This window comes from Mya arenaria, chromosome 3 (genome assembly GCF_026914265.1).
Source record: "Mya arenaria isolate MELC-2E11 chromosome 3, ASM2691426v1".
NCBI lineage: Eukaryota > Metazoa > Mollusca > Bivalvia > Myida > Myidae > Mya > Mya arenaria.
In genome coordinates, this window is record NC_069124.1 from 25524405 (window position 1) to 25549579 (window position 25175).

Below are 25175 nucleotides of genomic sequence, written 5' to 3' on the forward strand. Positions count from 1 at the left end.
TTTATTGCCCCCATGCAAAATATCATGACCTTAAAACCTTATAATTTTGCTAATTATGTAAAAAAATACGGAATGTAACATTTGAAACTCTCATAATGATATGGAATAATCGCAAAATTAATTGTGATCTGTACAATTATATCAATGAGATTAAAATCTGGACCAAAAACTTTTAATTAAAATATTACTTATTAATGTTGTCGCATTTAAGTCATGTTATATTATGTTCGCCATCTTTATTTACTTTTTCACTTCAACTATAACATCAATAAGAAAAAACTTTGAAACGGATATACTCAATAGTTTTGTTAAATCAAACAAAACCTCCAACGAAACATATATATTGATTCGATCACATCTAGATTAACAATATAAGTCAATGCAGGTCAAATGATTTAATACCAGCCCAGCGCAATCCGATATTGGATTAATATTGCTATTGACCCGAAAAAACATTACATTCAACTTTACGGTCATTTCGATTCTACAATACGAATCACAGCTATTACAACACAAGGTACTTCAATTATGACGTTAATCCTTTTTCAAATCAAACAAGCATAATTTATATAGAGAGAATGAATAAATGGCGAGAGAAACGTCACTTGAAACTGTTGCGCAACTGTAAACCTATTTAACATGACCGACAAAATTCAAATGCTAAGCACATTTTTAAATTCAAATACATATTTCAGACAACAAGCAGGTTTGAAATGGAAGATTGTCCGCTTCTTTGGTTTAATTTTTTTGCTTAAAGGATTCTTTTTCTTTTCTTCCATTGTAACGGAAATGACACAATTTCCGAAATAACTAAATTTTCTTCATGGAAAAAAAATCATCGAACACACTAGACATCTCTCAAATTCAAAACTTTTGAACAAAAGAATCACCAAGAATTTTAATTAAACTGAATGCCTGATTTGAAATGCACAGTGGGTGCATTATCCTGTCATTGTGAGCGGTAGTTTGAAGCAAACATTAATTTGTAATGCTTCATAATATGAACTAAGAGACATGTAATTAGACAATGATTCCGGGGTAGCATTATTACTACATTACATGCTGTTCTAATTGGGACAACTCTTAAGAGCCAACATTCATTATGACATTAGAGAGATTGATTAGGAAGTCTGTCAAAAACAGGAAAAAAAACCTCCCCAGGAAAACTTCTTGTTTCATGTTAAAAGACATTATGCACCTGAGTCATAGACAGAAGTAAGCCTTGAAGGCGAAGAAGCTTCATCAATTAACATGGAGAAAGTACATGAAGTTTGTTCAAAACATTCAAAACTTAACAATGCCGAGGAAAAAAGTTCTTGCGATATCCCATGTAAGAAAAGTTAAAGAACAAACGATCGGTTCCACAACTGTTCCTGAACTGCAACCTCCAATTTTGATAAAGTTCTTGCGATGTCCTTTGCAAGAAAAGTTCAAATGCAAAAAATCAGTCCCAGAACTGTCCTAGAACTGCAACCTCCAATTTCTAATAAAGTTTTGTGAGATTGATTAAGTTTTGCGATGTCCCATGTTAGAAAAGTTCAAGAGCAAAAAATCAGTTCCAGAACTGTCCTAGAACTGCAACCTCCAATTTCTGATAAAGTTCTTGCGGTGATGTGAGAAAAGTTCATCAGCAAACAATCAGTAAGAACTGTAACATCCCAAGTCTTAGACCTGCAGGGTTCAAGGGCCTTGAATAATTGAAACCTCCAATTAACCAGAGAAAGAGAAATCCACTATAAAAATGGACCTTCTTGCAAATTTAATGACCACTATGTGTCCTGTTATGGGCAATGTTTGTGAAAATGCTGATAATTTTATTGGTATGGCCATCTGTGCATCAAAAAACAAGTAACCCTCTTTGTACATCTCTTTCATAACATCCTCAATAGAACAAGAAAAAATAATTACGAGATGAATGGCCATAAAAGTCAATAATTATAAATGGCATAATTTATTTATCATAATAACTGAGTGAAAAAAGATCATTGCTTCTTTAAGATGTAAGACAAAACTGATAGATTTCATAATAAATAACCTATATGTGCTGTATTACGTACATGACCTTCCAAAGTCACCTGAGCCACCATCATTTTGATGTAATGACAATATACCTAAAATTAAACATTTACCACACAGAATATAAATATTTTTCTCAATCAAACACACTGACAGTATCAACAAAAAGGTTTTCTATGATCCATACATTCCTCACAGATCAATGATAATAAAAACTCTCTTTGAACATGAAAAAAGCCAGCAATTTTTACATTTAAATCTGTCATAAAAATGAAAAGGATGCATTTTAAACCAGGACAGGAGCTCATTTACTGATCTTTTAATTTCTGTAATTATTCTTCTAAACTTTGACAAGCATGTACATCCTTTTTGCAGCTTTTATCTAAAGTGTTAGGCTTGTGATTTCCCAATTAATGTGACCGATTAGAAACTATTATTAACCTACAAAACCTGCTCCAACTGACTAGTTCAAATGATTGTCAACAGAAAGTATGATTTATTCATGGTTGCCCAGCCAAAAAAAATACAAATATGCTCCATAAATTTAGCAACAGTACATTGAAATGGCTGGCTCAGCAATGAGGACTATTCCCCTCATATGGAGGCAACCATACCCTGATAATAGCAGAATTGAAAATTGTGCAAATGCACCTATATTTGAATCTAGAACAGAGCAAAGTGCCAATTGAAATCAATTAAGCAATATCAACAAAGTCAGCAAATAAAAACATGTCCTAGTTCAGCCACAAAAGAAGACACAACACTGTTAAATACCATTGTGTTAGTTACACCCAAGATTTACATCATAACAATAAAATGCCATTTGGGTTGATGAACTCCCAAGCTACATTTCAGCAGCTTATAGATATCAAAATCAGTGATCAATATGGTTGTGTTGTGAATCATTATAATGATTCCTTCTTATCTAACACATTGATCATAACATTTTCAAAGAAAAGATTTAACTGAATGTCTACAAGTACTGGGAGTGTAAAATACACTTGGACACATTTTGAAACTTGAGGTGATATGCAACAACAAAATAGCTAATTCCCACCCAAACCCTTACCCTTATAGGGACACTTGTCAAACCATATCTATACAACCCTTTTTTCAATGTCCAGTCATTCGGCCCTTTACACATCAACATCTCTTCAACAAATCTCACAACTTAGCAAGGAGTTAGCCAAGTGTTGACAAATAGCCCTCAAGTAGGTCTGAAGGACATACTACAAATCCACCTTTGGCTCTGGCCATTTCAAGATCATACTAAAGACCCCCTCTCCACCCTACCCCCCTCTCATCTAAACCCCCTATAAATCTCAGACTTCTTCAGTAGCTATTCTGGCAGATTTATAGGTTTATTAAAGGCTTTGGTTACAGGGCAATTCATTTTATTGAGCCAGTCTTATCAAATATGATATCTGATGGGTTAGTTTCAATATTTGATGACTGTTGACACTTCTCAAGTGGAAGAACAAAAGTAGATTGAATGATAAGCCAATCAAACTCTTGCAGAACACATGGTCCCTGGTAATAAGGATGTCATTATTGTCAGAAGGTGCTTGCAGACTTCTGGAGTTTTATTTCCTGATACCTTATGATTTAATACAGCCTTCATATCTTCAATAAATATGTAATCTTTCATCTCCAGACATTTCACTACATAAAATACCACAAACAAAATATTTATACCACCAATTTTCATTTTCCAAAATATTTATATCTTGAATAATCATAAACACAGTGGCAAAATTTCTAACTTTTTCTCTCTTTTTTTATATGAAACTCATTTCTCTGAGAGGTTTCTAAATACTACAACTCAACTACTTCTTATAAGTTTATGGTTAGCACTATGATGCTTATTCATTCAAGAAGCACTTTCATACAACTCATTCAAGAAAATCCCTGGAAAAAATCTTTTGAGAGGGATATAAATATAAGACTACTCCCTTTGTGTTTTTTTTTTTATCTTTTACATTGTAATGAGGATCATGTTTTCAGGAACTATTAAACACCAGCTAGTTTCTAAAGTAAAAACAAAACAAGCTGTCTTAACAAGTTTCCGTAACCCCCTGATGTTCATATATCAAGACGATGTCAAACAAAGCATTAGCAGTCTGGTAAACTATCTAGATATATACTGCAAAGAGGTATTATGCCTGGGATTCCCTATTCCAAGACAGGAAATTTCAAGACATAGATCTTACAAGTTTGTCAATTATTTACCTAATGTCAGAAAAGTTTTAAGTATTGAGTCAAGACTAATTTAGATCTTCTTAGCTAAGAAGTTACATGACATCAATACAAACACATGAATGATTTAATGATAGAGAAATGGCAACCAATTTCTTCTGCAAATCAATCTGTCAGATTTTTGGAACCAAAGATGCAAATTCATGAATAAATGGATGGAAAATGGGATCTTGTTCTGCAAATGAGGCATGATGCAAAAACATGGCATCCACTTGTGTATCCCCCAAAACAGACAAACACTCATGTTGGTCTTGTCAACTTAATGTTCCAAGACCCTGAGCCATCTGGCCAAGTAATTAAAACTGCTTGGAAATAGTAAAGGGGGATTTCAGGGTGCTAAGGTGGCCACCTCATTCAGTACTGTACATGACAGTAGCATAAATCACATTGCTGGACATCAAGAAGACATGCAAAAGGGTAATTAAAATACTGCTCCTGGCTCTGAGAATCTATTAGCATACCAATAATTGGGGTCAAGCTTTTTCCTCAAAAAGTAAATTTGCAATTATTTTTCACTGCATTCAATAGTTTCAATTTAATGTGAACATGGTTACCACTGCAGCTATTTCTTATACTCCTCATGAGCTATTTCTTATGCTTCTGATGTTTATAATTATGTCAGCTTCAACAACTGTGTTACTTTGGCCACTTATACACTATAGAAGCAGAACTGCATTATTAAGAAAATAATCAAATAATGGTGGCTGAATGCAAATTTCAATGCCAGACATTATCTCAATTTGTAACATATTAAATGAAAAGAAAAGATGTCCGGATTCAAATTTCTGAAATTCATCCATGTAGATTATACTGATGTGGAAGCTCAGAAAGATCATAAAGTAGCCTATATTTTTCCAGCCCGGATTATCAACTGTACATGAAAAGATTACATTATTCTCCTAGCTGGACACCAAGAAAACATTCCAAATGGTTGAATGAACATGCTTCATGTTTCTAGCCCTGATAATCTATAAGCATGCAAGTAACTGAGGTCAAGTTTTTCTCTTACAGAGGTATAGCAGAACACAACAAGAGTCTCGATTTGCTGCTTCTTTGAACAATTATATTACATTGTCATAGAGCTCTGAAGTTGTTACTTGTGAAGTGATTCTGATGTTACTTTAACAATATTTATTGTGCCAGCTAGTTCAGCCTCCAATGCTGCAATTTGCATATAGTTAATATTACCAGCACCAGACTAATCTCAATTTGTAATAAATCTCATATAATAAAACAAATGTTCAGATTCTGAATTTCCCAATTTCGGAAATTAATCAAATTAGAACATTCTGATGTGGAAGATCAGACAGATCATGTGCCAATATTTCTCCTGGGTCCAGTCAAGATTATGGCCCAACCTCAATGTGTCAATCATGTCATCAATCATATTTCCCCCAATTTCTAATCAAGAGACATCTTTTTCACTTTCTGGCAATTTTTTCCTGTCCCATCTGGCTAACCACTTGAAACTCTGGGAATTTGGTGGATTCTCAGAATACTTGTCAACACTTGGGACAAATGATACAGAACCAGCTTCTAACAGATGCCTTGCAAAAAGTCTTATTTCATCAAAATGACAACCTTGGACTGCAAAAATAAAATAAATAGAACAGAAACTGTTTATTCATTATTTTTTTGTGTGAATCTTGCGTCTTAATTAATGCACCAAACTCTGACTTAACCCATTTTTTCATGCCAAACCAAGTCATATTAGGCCTGCAAGTATATAATTGGCTTATCACCTTATTATAACAGCAATTGTTTCACTTACAAAACTTACAAACAAGGTAAGGACAACAGTTTTCTGCAAAATTTGATCATAACAAATTGATCTAAATTAAAGAATGACCCTTTTACAGTACCACTGGATAGTGCTTCACATTGACTTTCACAGTAGTAATCACCTAGCTGTTCAGTAATCACCTTTCTGTCCTAACCAATTAATCATTCCACCATGTCATTCAGTCTTTTCTCAGGTCAAGCTTCAAAAAGAATCAAAACCTTTAGTAAATCCTGTTCCAAATCTGCTTACATATCAGTTTGTTTCATACAAGATTACAGTCTGGTAGCTGCTCAACAGTATGAAAATAATTAGCCATAATTATCATAAGGCTTTGGGACAGTGCCCGCATTAAAAAGTGTACATGGTATCATTTATATTATTACCCTGGCAGCTAGCTTACAGTATTTGCCCTTTGAAGTCTGTATAAGAACATTCACAGATTAGAATTTCATGGCATTTGAACGTGGAATATTTACATTAGCCGGATTATTGGCACTTTTTTAGCACCTTCTAATTTGCATTTTATTGTGTTTTATAGTATTTGCAGATACAACATATAATGGCCACAGCCGTGATGATATAGAAATCTGCATTTTATGGCATCCATTGACTTGTCATTCAGGTTTTACACTTTCTGGTCGACACATTGTTGTAGTTGAATCTGAACTCCTGCAAGCCTTTTGAACTGGTGCAAGAGATGATCCACAATTGCCACCATTGGTTGAAATGGTTTCAGGGTATGTCCCAGAATATCTGACCCATACAGCAAATGCCAAAATTCTGTGTTAATCATTTTGTTTCTTACAATCATTTCCCACTAATACAATGTCATAATCAGCGCCTTTATGCCTGCGAATTCTAAGACATGCAGAAACTTTATACCATGGGGCATACAGAAGTGACTCGGTTAGAAACAATCAATTTAGAGGAAATTGAACATGTCTGCAAGCCTTGGTAACAATATTTGGAAAGGCTTAAAACGAGAAGCTGATTTCCAGGAAATTCAATCAGGTGTAAATCTTATTAGGAGCTAAGAAGACAATGTTCGCCTGAAGTCATTCATCAATTAAGTCGTGTAGACTCATTAATACTGTATGATACTGGGTGTTTCTCTGTTTCTTCTGAAGTGACCATTTCGCTGGTGATAAAATGCTAAACAAAGAAGTTTGCTTTGAAATAATGGACATTAAGCATATTAAGTATATATCAATAAAATTAACTGCTTAAAACCTGTGTTGCATCACAATAATTTAGGCCAAAAGAGTTCTTGATTATAATTTCAAGGGTCAATTTATTCTGATCGTGAGTTTTTTTCTTTACTGGCTTCCAAAGGGACCAACAAACCCATGATGCAACACAGAGGACATGTCAAATGACCTCATGATAGAATATAAAATATATGACCATTTCAAAACCTTAAATGACCTCAATCTAATTTTGTGAAGACGACATGTAGAAAAAACATCACCAATGCGTTTCAGCATTTAAAACAATAATGGCTAGCCAATCAATACACATAAACCAAGCACAAAAGACTTACATTACTTATTCATACTAATTTTATAGCGCAAGATGCTTGCTTCGCCAGCAACTACATACTAAACGAACATTCCACATCAATTTTTCATGAATACCTGCATGGTTTTTACAAATAAAATAACGTTTTTGGAAAGTATTTTTTATTTTTTTCATAGCATCAAAGTCATTATACGAAAATATCTAATCTAAAGCATATTTAACACTTATTGCCACAGACGGAACGGAAAATATTAAACGGTATCTTTCACAAAACATTTAAATGATCATGATTCAGACATTACCAAGCCCAACATAATACGCTTATAACGCTTTAATACTTCTTAACCGAAGGTGACAATGTAAAATACGTATAAAACCATTGAAGAAGAAGAACATACGATTGAATGAAAACATATTGTTGTAAGGCATCCTAAAATACAAAAGATCGTCAAACAGATTTCTATTCACTGCGCGCTTGATTTAACTGAGTTTGAAAAGAAGAACCAATTCCCATAAATTCGTGAAAAGAACTTCAACAAATAGATGTTTACTATCTCGCGGAGAAAATTATATATGTTGTCTATCAATATATGTTCAAAAATTACAATTTTTGTCCTGTATATGGAAGGTTAGGCCTTAAATCACCATGTATATTGTGCGAGTCTATTTACTATGTTTTAATGATGTGTGCGCGTACGATCTTTCTAATGAATTTCAAGTGTCTGTATAGTACTCACTTATTTCTAATTATCTTTTCCAATTCATCAATGAAAAATTTGGAAATAATCTAATAGAACTTATCCCTGTCAAGCTTCCAATATCTTGATCGAATGAGAATACAATGGTCTTTGTACATGTTTATATAATAAATGACATCGTCATTTATAAATAGTGTATAAAACTTTTAATGTGACATCAAATATGAATAGTGCTTAAAGCGCGCTGTGTAACGATATTTATGCATTTGGATGTGTGAATTGTAAAATGGATATTAAAATTGTATATCAACAGAATATCACATTTGTGGTCAAGCAAAGTGTTGAATGATTCTGAACTGTTTGACCACTCATGTAATATAACCTCTATATATACAATTTTAATGACAATTTATAGTGAATAGTGGGGTATTTCTTTGTATAATAACTCAAATGTTACGCAAAATTTTAGAGGATTCGTCAGTTCTTGCAAAAACTAAAAGCCTACTATCTAATTATTTTCCTGTAATTTTTGCTATGACCCTGGACAAGTGGCTGACCCTAGAAAACACGAAGAAGAAATCTTCAAAGGAACATGGTGACAAGACTGCCAAAACATTACATGTTATGCAGATGAATGTCTGGCCCAAAAAAACAACTATCAAGTACACGAACAACGTACCATATGCAGATGAACATCTGGCAAATAAACAACTATTAAGTATACAAACAACACGAGCAACAAATGTCCAAGTGCGCATATTAATTACCCGAAAACCTTGTACCGTAATTATCACCATTAGATAACATAACAGTTTGCACTGTCAGGTGTCAAAGGACATGAAAACAGAGTGTATACGAGGTGTCCCAAAACATCGCCACAATGACAGATTGCATTAATTCTTTACTGGACAACAAATGACCGTACTGGCCACTGGTGACATGCGGTTTCATAGTTTGTAATTTTTTGCCTTATGTTTTTCTAAGGTTACTGGTCAATAAATGGTTCATACATACCTAATCAACGATCAGTTTTTGTAAGTGATTAGAATCATTTATTTTATGCTCCATTTTAGCGTAATTACATCAAAGCAGGCTATAGCTCAATAAAATATCCCATTTTTTTCAACCTCAAGTAATGTGGTTTCCGATTTTCTTTGTCTCTTTATTAAAGCAACCAGTTCCAATAGTAACATTCATGACTGTTCCAAGGTTATAATAACTAAAGAAAGGGGTCGTATACTTTCTACCAAATTACTTCAGGCACATAAAACGTCAGTGAAAGCATTTTTTTCACATAAAAATAAGAGCAAAACTATTTCTTGGGCACCACCCATCTAGTAAAAATCCAGGAACAAAGGATTGCCAAAAATTGCCGGAATGGACCCGATCTGTATTTCGTTTCCTTGCCAAAATATGCAGGAAGTCTTTCCTTACATTTTAAGTACTTTGCACTGCAAGTCTGTTTTAAGGAGATATGATGCATCATTTATTTTAAAATTTATCATACCGCCTGTTTTGCAAAGAAACAGAGGAAGAAGTCCATTTTCTCAGAATTCAAATTTCCTATGAGCTTAATTAATTACATTCAGTTTCGACTGTAAATTTCATAAATTATAAATAAATGGTAAGACTATAGGCTTGTTGAATTTACAAACTTTGATATATTGACAGGAAATATAGACTTAACGTGCAATTACTTGTAAATAAATGTCAATGATTAATAAGATCTATTTTTTTGTAGCGAAGATAGTGGCATGTCTTATATATACATAAAAAGTGTATGAATAATTTATCAGCATGTCTACAGGTTAAGTCATACATCAAAACGTGAACTGTTTATGAGTGACAGATCAATATAACACACGATAACCTAATAACTTCTGTCCAATTATGCCTAAGAAACATATCCTTTAATAATGTCAGCAACATAGGCATAATACATGCATTAATTTATATTCTAAAATTTCAGCAAGACGATTACATAACCTATCTTTTATTTATAAAACTTGCCTTATCGTAAATCAACCAAATGCGCACCAGGATGAAATGTAACTTGAAATTGCTTGGTATTATTTATACAATTTTTTCTGAAAATTACGTAATTATATGCCCACACCTAAACTCTTCAAACTTTGACAAAACGGGATACTTTTTGTTGACAATCTTACCAATTTTGCTTTAACCATAATAAGCTTTGCACAAAAGGTTGTGCACAAGTTCTTTCAAAACGATCAGCATAAATCAATTAACAGTCATATTTATCGCACCGAAATCAAACCAAAAAATGGTATAATTGAAAAACCTTTGTCAAAAATATTAACTTTTTGTATTTTTAGACATATTCATTTATATTTCTATTTTCAATTATCGGCATTACATGCCAAAAACTTTTCATTCCGATGTTTGTCGACCACAATACACGCATTGAGCGAGTTTCTATACTGCAAAAAGGAATGCAGGATAGCCATTAGCCCTACTGATTATTTCACGAGTGTGGGCCACCTAAAAGATTACTTTGAGGAAGAAAAAGAAATTACTTCTGAAATGAATGCAAACAAGTTCGAACTACATGACCTTAAACATGTATAGATCATCATTTTGAAAGAATTTTATGACGATTAAATCGGTTTGATCGGATCAATAACATCCCATCAGAGGAATTAGAAAGATAATCAAAATTCTCAAATTACAAATTATTAAACCTGCCAAGTGTGAATCAATTCCAAAGGTCTATAATTGACCAGGTAGGGCTCTTTTCTTCGCTGCGATCCACCCGCGCCAACATCTGAGCCCAAACTTCGGATACGCTGACCACAAAGAGGTTCAAACCCACGCTGTCACCCGTAAGAGCATAATTCTAAATGACAATGGTGTCCAATGTCAAAGTGCAAATCTCTTGAAAATGCAGCCCTTTCTGAAGTTCAATACTTTTGTCCTCGCTTAAATACAGACACCGTTCTTGTAGGTTTACCAAAGTTCAATACATTTGTCCTCGCTAAATAGAGAGTGAGTTCCTGTAGCCAGTCAGAGTGCTTTACTGCCATCGCCTGTACATGGCGACAGCTTTCTCCAACCGCTGATGCTAAAATCGACAAGTTTGACTCAAGAGATCACCAAAAGAAAGGACATCCCAGTTAATTTTATACCAGTTTCAAACTCGTAAAAAAAAGAATATAAATTTTCAAATACATCTTTTTTCAAAATCTACAATATAATTCGGAAATAGGAGGTGATTTAATTCGCTAGAATAGTGAACTGCTTAAACTTTGTAATATTTAATTATGCGATACTAAGAAGCTTTATTCGGAGCACTTGGGACGCAAGAGGTTGGTACACAGTAAGCTAAAAACAAAATTTGGCATTATTTGTCACACAGACTTTCAAAATCATTTTAATATTATATATCAAAAAGGATTCAGGTAAAAATGAAGAATTATTTGGTATTAAATAAGGGCAAGGGCATTATAATACTACCTCGTTTATGATGATATATACTAAAAGTATTTGGCCCATAATCTCATGGTATAATTTCACTGACATAAAAAAATATTTAACGACTTCATACCAAAAAGAAAAAGACAATTTTCGTCATGAATGATTTTCGCACCATTAAATAACCTCATGTTTCATAGCGTCTGGTTCGTTTTTTATTATGTCCTCACATTTTATGTTATCAAATTTCCTTACATACAAAACAATTGTAACAAGATCCAACGTAAATATACAGGTAATCAATTAAGTACCAAATTGCACGCAAAAATTTAAAAATGACTCATATTTATATAAGTTAGTCAGTACATTTTGACTTTTAAGTATATGAATAAGAATTTTTTTTCTTGGATTTTTATGTGTGCATAAAATCGTCATGGTAACCAAATATATTTAACTCCATCCACATGTTATTTTATAACATCGATATAAATTGATGTGTGAAGGCATTTAATGACAGGCAGTAATTTTCATTACATTAAAATGATATTAAACATTTACATGCATGAAAATCGTCATACTACATTTAATGTTATAACCATGCATACAATTTTGTTCAATTTCTTCCTTTCCTTTAGGCAAAAATTATTATTTCAAATTTTGTTACAAAGTTTAAGTATATTATCACAAGAACATCATCTATACCCCCCCCCCCAAAAAAAAAGTAATACAGAATATTTAAATATTCAAAGTTTGGCCTCCAGCAGGTTATGAGCCATATATAATAAAAGACTGAAAAGACGTCGCCAACATGGATTAACATCCACATTACATATTTTTTATATATGACAAGTGTAATAACTTTTGTTGTAGAGTCATAAATCGATAGCATTAAAATTGTGCGCACTACGTATATAGCATTTTTTTATGCATTTTGCATAATAAATCCTAAAATAATTATTTATGATATTGCGATTGTAAATGGCTTATAACATTTAGTGGATGATTCAATTCAACTTTATTTATTTATGTAGTGAATGGCCATTCAAGTAACAATCCGCTCGATATAATATATTGACATTTATGATATTGCCGAATACACAAGTCCTCTGTACTAAACTAGTCGTGACGTTACTTGATATAACTTGGTTAACCGTATGCAACAGAATTATCATACTCTCTAAGCTTTCGAAATAATTATTTTTCATCTTCCTATAGAAATACCATTCAAATAGTGAAAACTTGTTTACAAGTCGACCTAACATCTCTGAACATTTACATATGAATGTTCGAATCAAATAACATATGAAATATTGGTGAGGTCACTGACTTATATAAGAAAATGAGATTACAACAAATTATCATAATGCAATAAATTTATGAAAAAAATAAATATTTTGCATCACAGAGCAAACTGAATAACTTGGTTAATATCTGGAGCAAAAACATAATTTAACAAGAACGTGCAGAGAAATCCAGCTGAGTTACTGTATAAGACCCCAAAAAGAAGTTTGTGCATAAATATTTCATCCATCACGCTTATAATATACCTAGGTGCTTTAAAGTCATTTTATGTATGATCATAGAGGTTTTTCAAGCTTATTACAGCACTTTGACTACATCAATTTTTTTCAATATCATATTCCTGAAATATATCCAATTTCCTTATCATATTTTCTGCAGACAAATAAAAACAAACAAAATTATTCAAACAAGAATCTTCTTAGCAAATAAACCTGTTTTAATGCAGAGAATATTTTTTCTCCACTTAAAATAATTACAATCAAATAACATCTTGACATGTGGTTTACTGAACAAGAATTTTTCATAATGAAAAGAAAACAAAAGATAATCAAAACGTCTCACATAGAAACAGTTACGAAATAGTGAAAGACAAACAGAAGCCTCACGTGTTTATACAGTGGTAATAAGACACAACACATGAGCCAACAATTTCGTTACCAGCCAAAATGATGGCCGAGTAATGATCAGATCTTGGCTAAAACAAATATTTGAATGCTGTCAATATATGCACTTGAAAATTGGGATTGGAAAATTAGCAATTACTTGTTTTAAATATCTTAAACAAACTTATGATAAAACAAAAATGGGCATCACTTGTAAATATGGTAAAATGATTGAGAAGGATTAAGTCACAGATTACATCGTTCACAGAGGCACTCTATTAAATTTTTAAGGACTTCTGTTTGTTATGCAACGTTTAAGTATTTGAAAACACATAAAATCAATAAAACAAATGCAGAAATGTTTGTAATAGTCTACTTGAATTTAAATTATCTGCATCAAATTGTGGTGGTCATGCTTCTTAAATAACCCCAAAACCTGCCGTTGTCAAATGCAATGGACATTTTAAGATGCAAATTTGTAATGATAAAGTTATTTAGGAAGTCACTCCCGTCTGAACCAGACTTTATCTTTGATGTATTTAAATGACTAAATTTGAATGCGAACAATGAGGCGATCTTAATGATTAAACTGTTTCGATTTGAAACAAAGAATTTAAACAAAAAATGTCAAATAGCTGTTCATATCCATCTTGCACCTGTAGCATGGTTTAAATAAGTTTCGTATAGGAAAATATTTGATTTGTTATCACAAGTTTTTCTAAAATATGTTTATTATGGATGTGAATTGATAGATTGGAATAAAACTGTCAGAAATATTTACTGCATGAGCCCATTTTATATTGACATACAGCACTCAACGAAAACCTGTGCTGCAATAAAATAAATCATTAAAGATTCTATATAAGGCACTTCATAAACATTACATTGCCCAGATCTACTTGAAACTAAAGTTCGAATTTTATGTTAAAAGTTTAGCCTTAAAACAAGGTGTGAGCATGAATTGTAATGAATTATCTTTGACTATCAACTGTAAAAGTTTAATGAATGAACTAGTGCACTCGAGAATATTCATGGTCCGCATACTATGTAATAAAAAAGTAGACAATGCTCGTAAAAAAAAAAACATCCTTCGGACAAAATGACAAGATACAAGCCATTGATAACTTTCTAATTTCTTTGTTGTTCTGGTTTTATTTAAAAAACATGACTAAAGCTGAGCAGAATACAGCGTCATTCGTTATTTCTCCAGTTAGAAATTTTTTTATCTAAAAGAAGAATACTGTAGATGTTACATACTGGACAATGTTTTTCGCCCACTAATGCTGAATCATTTGTAACTCAATAGTATTAAAGTACATTAGCATAAATTTCCTTTGTTTCGTAAATGAAAAAATATTTTCGGAGACACAGAAAAGAATAGGTACGTGTAAATTGCGTCAATGGACCAAAAGATTTGGTTACGCATACCAAAGACTCTTATTTCTTTCGTTACAGGTTCGAACAAATCTAATTGAAACCCTAGCATCCAGAACTGAACGCACTCATTTCTTAAAACAATAGTGGCAATTATATTCCTTTAGGACGTAAAAATTGAAGTAAACTTATTTGTAACGCTGCCAGTTTCAAGATGCAATCTACAATTTCATCGTCCAACCCACACTCAGCTATTTATAATTAATGAACCAAGCTGATCGTTTTAGTGATAAAATCAAAAGATGACGGATTTGAAACACTTTGTAACATGTCAAAATAAAGCATAATTGTGGACATTTGCCAGTTGAACTAGGTCACATAGTAGCGTGTTTCGTACAAAAACAATTTGGAATGGTGAACGAAATTAATACTATAAATTGTATCAGAAGGTACATGTACCTTTTCATATTGAAGGGTCGTATCTTGAAATATGTACCTATCTCTTTGTGGTATTCATCTAAGTACACAGATTCATTTTATGGTGTATGTTATAATCATATAATGTTCCAGTTTGCATAATTTATACAAAATGACCAAAAATATATTGTGTACATGAATCCAGGCTTGTTTCTATTTGAAACTCAGATATTCCAAGAGTCAAATATTATCAATCATAATTATCTTCCAATAAAGATAAAACTAAAATTCCAAATTCAAATCAGTTCAAAATGACTTCATCAAGTGCAATACTCAAACGAATTGACGAATTGAGCACATCCTTAAAGATGATCGTAAAACAGCCATAAAAGAAGTGACTAAACAGACCTGATGACACAATGTAATGAGAGACCACCATTTCAAACATTGGACGATAGGCAACAATTTCCCAAATACCTCTGATCTAAAAGTAAAATATGTAAGAGGCTTACGCCTAAATACCCTTAAAAACATACAAAACACAGACTGCTTTAGGTTACAAAGAATAAATATTTAACCTCCTTCGGCGGTTTTCTATTATTCGCGAATGTTGGAACAAAAAACCTCTTAAAACCTTTCAAAATTAAAGTCTTATGGAAATGAATATTTTCGAACCTGAGTATGCTTTTTGAATGGTTGTTTTGTGAGAGGGGGTGAAATAAAGATCTGATAACAATGTAACACTATCTTCGTCTTTGTCACAAAGGCGACCATATTCAAAATATGGACGATTGCCTGTCATGCAACAGACTATGTGATGCGATTTTACTTTAAGCAGTTTTTGATTGAGGTTTTTAAGAGTTTGAAACATCATCCTGATGCCTTTATTCTCAACAAAAATGATGACAAAATCTAGCCGCACCATCAGCGATTTTATTGAATGCTATCTGCCAAGGTGTTCTTTTCATAGACAGAAATATGTGATTAAACCGAAAAGTAAAACCAAAATGTTGGACACAATCAGTATTTATTCAAAAACCAACAGACAAATGGACAAAACAAAGCTTTCTGAATAAGGAACACATCTTTCATGTCATTTAGTCGAAGGAAAATGTATTTCCATTTGTTTTGTCTCAAACATTTTGGGTCATGTTCGCGAAGGGAGGGATATACAAAATGTTTCATTCCTATAAGAAAGTGTCGAATTTCATCTTCTCATAAAACTTGTACCCAAACTTAACGACCATAAATTTAACATTAACAAGTTAAAATGTTTGTCGGAAATTGCTGTTTTGCTACTTTTTAAAAAAATACCTCACCAATGTTTTTTTATTTATTATTGGAACTTCGCAACAGATGACAAAATATGTGTTAAATCACTATATAATTTATTTAAACAATTTGATCACATACAGATAGAAATTTATTAAAAATAATCGAGAATGAAACTTGAAAGAGAAAGTATCAATTTGTTGAATAGCCGTCGCCAAGGTAACAATTTTGATAGTTCCTGTTCATTAATACTAATTGAGCATGACAATATAACAAGTTTCGGAGGCAGGTACAAGATTTATCTTGACACATAACTTACAGTAGCAAATTATATTGAATATAATATTTCTACAAATACCTGTATCTGATAAAACAATATTTTTTTATATTTAGCAAAAATATTTCACAAAAATTCCTATAAATATACAAAATGTAATGAACCATGATTTATTGCAAATATGCATACATGTACCAAAAAAAAAAACTGTATACAGAGAGATGAAACAAAATCGAAATGTTCATGCATTGGGTGCATTCAGATTAAATGTAACACAAAATATACGTTCCTTAAGACCCTACGTAACGAAAAATCTAGGCAAGAGGTAGAAATCAAAATTGACGATTTTTTGCAAATCATTCTCACAATAACAAAACTTTCAGCTATCAATCAGAATTGCTTTTTGAGTGCCAAACGATGCCAAAATGGCCGAAAAATTCTACAACAAACCAAGAGATACCAACTTCTACCTTCGCATATGTAAGCAACTGTTATCAACATAACATAAAGTTCGATCTGAGCTCTAGGTGACATAAAGGCTTAAGAGAGCTCCTTATATGTCAACACCAGTTTTACACACTATCTCGAACAAAGATAGTCCCGCAGTTCCATTGATTTTTGAAGTAGTCGGGCACAGGTATTCGTAGGTGGCAACTTTGGAATCTTGTACAAGTTGTGGCCATTTACATTCATTGAATGAATCATGTTTGTACGATTTTAAAATTTCATGGCAACACAAGCCATTTTAACCCCTCGAAGTTTGGTAAACGTAATATCGCGGGTGTTAGAAGTCAGAAACAGAAAAATTCATCGTCAAAACAAGAACATTAACCTAGCATATATAACTGTTTAAAGAAGGTATAAAATGTCTGGGCAACGATCTTATTTACTTTTCATGACTTTTGATGGCTTTACTGGAATAACAGCAATTGAACTTTTTAACTTTTTAACAACATCTAATTTTCGTCTTCAAAATTGAAGTATCTCATGTTTGTCTGAAAAACTTGTATCTTTGAACAATTAAATATGCATCTAATCAAACAGTCATTTTAATTAATTTAACCCTGCATGCTTTAACGAACAAATGACTAATGACCAGGATATCGCATTTCTCCCCTGTCAATTTGTAATGGAGATATCTTAAAAATCTAAATGACCAGCAGGCCATTTTCATGTTTCAACTGTTTGTCATTTGTATGACACAACTAATTGGAATGGTCATCGATGTCCCCAGGGAGATTTTGACGGGACATATTGACCAATTTCTTATGCATTATTTAGGTGTGAAACACAGAACAATTTTCTGCAATAAATGTTGTAGACAGCAAGTATGGACACTTTGTTGTGGCAATCTTTTCACAGGCAATAAACAAAAAGCTGTTAGGAAGATTTCCTTTGAAATGATGTGACAATGAAATATTGGGAAAAATAACCTTAACAATGCAATTCTATTTTCACTATTTTAGTGTTTTTGTCCAGATTTTCTTTCATTGATCATGTTTGGTCTATTGTGTGCTAAAATTGATACACCAAGATATTACTTAATCCCACCAAGCTAAATTAAAAGAACTTAATCTTCAAAGACACTTTCATTAAGATGTATAAGATTTATATTAGTTGTGTAAGACCTATTTATACTATACAAAATGTGCTTTCAAAGTAGAGCATTTTAAAGCTGTACTCTCACAGATTGACCTTTTTTGACATCTTTATTTTTGGGCTTGGAATGAGTCATTTTTTGGTAAATGTATGGAAACCAGTGTTATAGGACAAAATATCTGATCACAGTTTTTCATATTCATGATAGAAAAATTATTTTTATTGTTGTATGGCTAAATGTGTAACCAACACTGTACAAAAAATGAAAATTTCGGCAGTTTTCCAAATAATTGAAATCTGTTCTATTGTGAATTTAAATTTCTTACATGACTGAATTAAAGGCAATGATGCCAAAATAAGCTGATTCTGAGTGTCAAAACTGTCATTCTGTTGGGTGCAGCTTTAAACGAAATGTACTTCACAGTTTTCATGAAAAGAAATGTGACCTTACCAAAATGAAACTGGTGCGTGGAGTCGAGCCATCAGTGTCCATGGCGTAGATTTCCACATCGAAGCTTTCCCCGATTTCTTCGTGGTCTAGAGGCCCATTCGGCTTCAGCACTCCTGAATCCATGTTAATCACGAAGTAGCGCCCCACCTGGGCGCCATTTTGGGTAATGTTTGTTACATAGTATTGCACAGCTGAACCATGTCTCGATGCTGCTTTTACCGTTAAAATGGTAGAACTACCATCATTTTCGTATATCGAGCCTGTGTACGGCGTATCTTGAAACACGGGGCCCTGATTGTTGTTATTTGTAACTATTACCGTCAGTGGGTATTGAATGGTTCTTTGGCTGGGTCCGTAATCGTGGGCCTGGATAGTTACAGGGTACTTTAGTGGGTTGTCCGGCAATTGCCTATTCAAGAGAAAGCGACCTGATGCACTTTCGATGGAAAATGTATTTCCACTGCTTTGAAGCAGCTGAAGAGCCACCCGGCCATTCTCGCCAGCATCTTCATCAGTTGCCTTAATGGTTGTAATGAACGTGTTTGCAGAAGTAGAAAGTGGAACAGCAATGGCATTAAAGGAAGTAATTTGAGGATTATTGTCGTTAATATCATTTACACTAATGGTAACTGTTGTCTCTGATGTTAAACGCTTTGATTCATCAGATGCTTGATCTAAAGCAGATACTCTTAAAGTGAACAAATCTGTCGATTCTCGATCAATTTCTTTATCAATGTAAACCTGCCCGCTGCTTTTCACGATTTTAAACTGATCACCTGGTGGGTCTTGGTAAACGATATCGTACAATACTTCGCCATTTTTGTCTGAATCTGCATCTTCTGCATGAACAGTGCACACACTTCCAGTTGAATGTTCTGTTATACTGCAGGCGATTGGCTCATTTTGAAAAATGGGGGCATTATCATTCACATCTTCAACTGTGATACTGAATCGCACATAGTATGGTAACTGAGGAACACCATTGTCTGTTGCGGTAACGTTCAACCGATAAAGCTTTTTCTTTTCATAATCCAGTTTCTTCAGAAGATAGATTTTGCCAGTGTGAGCATCAATTCCAAATGAACCATCATTATCAAGACCTGACAGAGTGTACGTTATTTCAGCATTAACACCCAAGTCTGTATCGGTAGCTGTAAAATGACCCAAGATATAGCCAGGCTTTTCGTCTTCACGAACACTCGAATCAAGCTGCGTCTGGGCAAACATGGGGAAGTTGTCATTTATATCTTTAACTGTAATCTGGACAACACAGGTGTCATTGAATTGTATGTCTTTGCCAGAGTCTGTGGCAAGAACTGTTAGCTCATAATAATCTTCATTTTCTCTATCAAGCTGCTGATTGAGAGAAATTTGTCCAGTAAACTGATTCATGATGAAAATGCCATCTTCATTGCCGGAAAGTATGGCGTATGTGACAACGCTATTTTCAAAGGAGTCCAAATCATCAGCTTTCACAACAGTAACATTTGAATATGTAGGAGCATTTTCAAACACACTGACTGTATAGATAGGTTGCTTGAAGACCGGTGCATTGTCATTCACATCAAGAATGGTAACTCTGACAGTAGCAACATCTTCAAGCTGGTTCAAACCATTGTCTCTTGCAACTACATCAAACACAATTGCATATTCACTTTTTGCATACTGTTCACGATCAAACGTTACAAGACTGTAGATCTCCCCAGTCTGAGAGTCAATTCTAAAGTTAGTTTGTTGGTGGTGTTGGAAATAGTAGGTCAAATCAGAGTTACGGCCCATGTCAGCATCTGATGCCATTACTCTGCCAATGTAGCTTCCAGATCGACGATTCTCTGGTACAGAAAACAGGTATGTGGCGTTGAGAAATATTGGCTTGTTGTCATTGTCATCAGTGATGTGAATGGTTATATTGCATTCAGAGCTTCTCTGTGGTGTGCCATGATCATGGGCAACTACACTTAGTTTGTACAAATTTTTAACCTCTCTGTCTAGTGTCTTTGCAATGTATAGATTTCCATCAGGGAAAATTCCAAAGGCTTTATCTTCATTGCCCCTTGTGATGTTGTAAGTTAGTCTACCATTGTCACCTTCATCATTATCAACAGCTTCAACGTTGAGAAATCGGCTGTTAACAGGGTGCGATTCAATTAAAGATTTCTCTAACTTTGTGTCTGCAAACCTAGGTGTTTTGTTGTTAATATCCTTGACAGTCAAGGTCACTTGTTGTGTCGATGAATACTTAGGAGAGCCCGCATCACTGGCAACAACCACTAATGTCACCATCTTTGATGTGAGCCTTTCCATTGGTTTATTCAAATAAAGTACACCAGTATCTGCCTGAAATGCGAACACCCCATTTTGATCTGTCTGAAGAGAGTATGATACTTGAGAATTTGGACCCGGGGCGTCGGCATCTTTTGCGCTAAATACTGTTATATAATGTCCAACTGGCCAGTTCTCAATTAGGTCAACTTCTATTTTTGGATATTCAAACTCTGGGGCATTATCGTTACTGTCTTTCACTGTAATATGCACATAAGTTTCAGCAAACTGGGTGCCAGCCTCGGCAACAACTTTCAAAACAAATTCAGGATGTTTTTCCCTGTCTATAGCTTTCTCTCTTCTTATGTAGCCAGTTCCATCAATAGAGAATGTGTTATCCAAATTTCCATCAACAATGAAGTAATTCGTCACAGTACCAATGGAACCAGAGTTTGCAGTCACTTGACCTATTTGTGACCCGACATATGTAGGAGCCCCATCAGTGCCATGATCCTCAGGAATATTTGTAAAACTGTAGTTTGCCCTATTGAAAATTGGCTGCTGGTCAGATACAGAAAGAACGGACACTTGAACAGTTGCACGGTCGGAGTATTTCATGAACTTACCCCTTGCAACGACATTTAGAATGTAACTGCTACCTTGGTCCTTTCTCAATGTTGCTGTAGTTGTGATGATGCCAGAATTTGAATCAATTGAAAACTTTGAATTTGAGACAAAAAATGAGTACATGATTTCAGCATTTTCACCCTCATCTATATCAGTAGCTGTGACTTTGGTGATTTCAAGACCTTGGGGCTGGCCTTCATAAACATTGGCAAAATACTGAGATGGATAAAACACCGGTGGATTGTCATTCAAGTCCTTGACTTTTAGGAAGACTGTTGCAGTAGAAGTTAATGGTGCTGGGCCCTTGTCTTTTGCAATTACTTTTATGATATAATCAGAGATTACCTCCCTGTCCAGAGCCTTGTTTGTTGTTACAGCACCTGTAGACTGATCCAGATGAAATGTATTTGGATACATGAGTTCCACATGGGGATGAAATTGATAAACCAGGGTACCATTCAGTCCAGAGTCATTGTCTTGAGCAGTTGCAAGAACCACGGGTGAGACACTGCCAAGGTTTTCATCCAGTTCTTCATTGAAGGTGGTCGATGCAAAGGTCGGCGGCATGTCATTTTCATCCCATATCGTTACTTGAAGAGAAGCGTAATCCCAGAAGGGATTTATGGCACCATCATGGACAGAAATGTTCATTGTAAATCTGTTAGCTATTTCGTAATGTAGTCTGGTTTTGGTTGTAATCAAGCCTGTGTCGGTATCAATATGAAACCAGTTTGGATTGTTACCAGTTTCTATCTTATACGTAAGTTTTGCATTTATGCCGGTGTCTTTGTCTGTGGCATGCATGCTGGCAATGAAACTTCCGACTTCCGTTATTTCACTGATGGACAGTACAACTCTTTTGTTCACAAAAACTGGTGGAAAGTCATTGATATCATTCACATAAATAACAACTTCTTTGGTAGCAATTCTGGGTGGATTTCCCCTGTCTCTTGCTTCCACTGTTAAATTGTAAACATGATACCTTTCACGGTCCAAAACACCATCACCATTTACTCGAATAGTATATTTCTGACTGTCATATGCTTCAAACAAGAAATGTCTCAGCTCATTGCCAGCAATGATTCTAGCAATTGTTTCACCATTGATTCCATCATCTTGATCAGTAACAGTAATTCCAGCAACGATTTCACCATTAACCGAATCTTCGTTCACACTAGAGTATTCTGTTGAATCGGTGGGAACATATTTTACAGTAATTTCAGGATCATGGTTGTTAGTATCAATGACAGTCACATACACAAATGCCCGACCCAAATAGGAAGGCGTACCATTGTCTCTTGCAACTATGGACAAGTCACATTGACCATTTGGACACACCAGCGGTTTGACTGCTGTTCTGATTTCTCCAGTATCTCTTGAAATAACAAACTGTGCAGTAGCTTTATTGGGATTATGGAATTCGTAAGTGATTCTTTGATTTTCACCAATGTCTTTGTCAGTTGCATGTACTCGCCTGACTAAAGTTCCAACATCATCAGTCTCATTGACACTGGCATAGTAATTACTCGGATCAAAGACCGGTGAATTGTCATTCTGATCATCGACGTCGATGCTTAATGTTGTTGTTCCTGAAAGTTGTGTTGGTGATCCTGAATCTTTTGCTTGAATGATCAGTGTGTATTGACTTATTTCTTCTCTATTTATGTCGCCAGTTGTATTCAGAAACAAAACTTGGCCATAAAGATCAGGGTTGAACACAAGACTGAATGGTCCTTCACCTGATAGTATTCTGTAAGTATTAATTAGAGCATTGTTTTGGTAATCTAAATCTGTTGCTGTGTCAATTCGAAACATCGATCCAATCCTTGAGTTTTCGCGAATTCGCAATCTACTGACATCATTTGGAAATTTAGGGTGGTTGTCATTTACATCAATAACTTCTATGTGAACTTCAACAGGGTGATTTCCATCAGTTGTACTTCGTGCTATTACTAGAAGACTAAATTCGTTATCCCTTAAATCTGATAATGATTCACGATCAATTTCAACTTTTGTGGTTATACGGCCAGTGTTTTCGTCCAAATTGAAATAATTTTGAAACAATGTATCATCTGTTGTATATGTGTAGGAAAGGGATGAGCTGACATATCCAACTTGAGTTCCCGGTGGTTGGTTTTCTGATACATTGAAAAACTTGTTAAATCCTGGTCCTTGCCCTTGGGCAAATTTGAAAAGAAACTGCACGATTACAAAGTAAAACGTCAATTTTACCATCTTGAAATTGGCTGAGGATGGCAGTTGATTTGGCTTTACACATTTTTCTTTCATATTTAATACCCCTGTCACAGAAGTTGTGACAACATTCATATCTACATACACATTTCAATTTTTCCTGGTCGGCAAACACCAAAGAATACACACTGCCGACGTTTTCTTTTATTTCTCATCCCTAAATGATTAATCCATTTTTGGGATTAACAACCAAAATTGTACTCCCTTCGTTGACAAAACAGTAGCTATCCAGAATAAATAAAGCTTGAACAAACACTCCAATCCAAAGATCAAACAATTTCTGAAACACCTTTCTCACCTGAGTTTCGGATACGCTAAAAAGTATTTCTTATTTTCTCTGCTTTAAGTCACTGTTTTAAAAACAAAACTTTAAAAACCAAAATCGAAATTATTATTAAAAGTCCTTCTGCATGTTTCTATTTCACATTTTGTCTTTTTTCACAATAAAAACACACGAAATACACAAGAAACAGAAGTAAATAAACCAATCCGTCTGTGCACGTTGTTTCCGATAACTTGAATACATGAAGCGTAGCGTCACTAAAGCCCGCCCCATTGCCTGATTGACAGGCGATCATGAATAGAACCACAGCTTCGGGGGACTTTCTCAAAACATGCGATGCGCAGGTATATCAAGGGAGGTCAATGCAATAAAAAGATTTGCGGTTTGCATGAATTACAACCCTTTTCAAAATATTCTGAATAACTTAAACAAGCCTTATATTATTTTGCATCAATTAGCAACAGCATTTTAATAGAAGAACTACTTTAATCTAATTAAGAGTAAACTTAGGCGGCTTCAGGATTTGAAGTAAGATGTAACGTATATTCGTTGACAATTAAATAAGCGTGTTAAATGAAATGAAAATAATTCTAGTGTATTTTATATATATGTTCTTAATATGACTGTTGACTGTGACTACAAGAATATTGGTCCCTCTCAATTATTTTACTTATCGAAATATTTAAGGATCCAGAAATTCATATACCGGGGGGGGGGGAGGGCAACAAACCCCCTCAAATTGAAAACTTAATT

General features: G+C 34.1%; 1 protein-coding gene across 1 annotated transcript in view; it reads right to left on the reverse strand.

The window, feature by feature from the left end:
• The window catches only part of LOC128226950 (protocadherin Fat 4-like), a 64109-nt gene extending 39474 nt beyond the window's left edge, over positions 1-24635 (reverse strand). Inside the window, exon 1 of the mRNA XM_052937078.1 lies at positions 18998-24635. Coding sequence (XP_052793038.1) covers positions 18998-24214 — 5217 coding nt within the window. The 5' untranslated portion in view covers positions 24215-24635. The remainder of the gene's footprint in view (positions 1-18997) is intronic.
• Between the last annotated feature and the right edge of the window lie 540 nt (positions 24636-25175).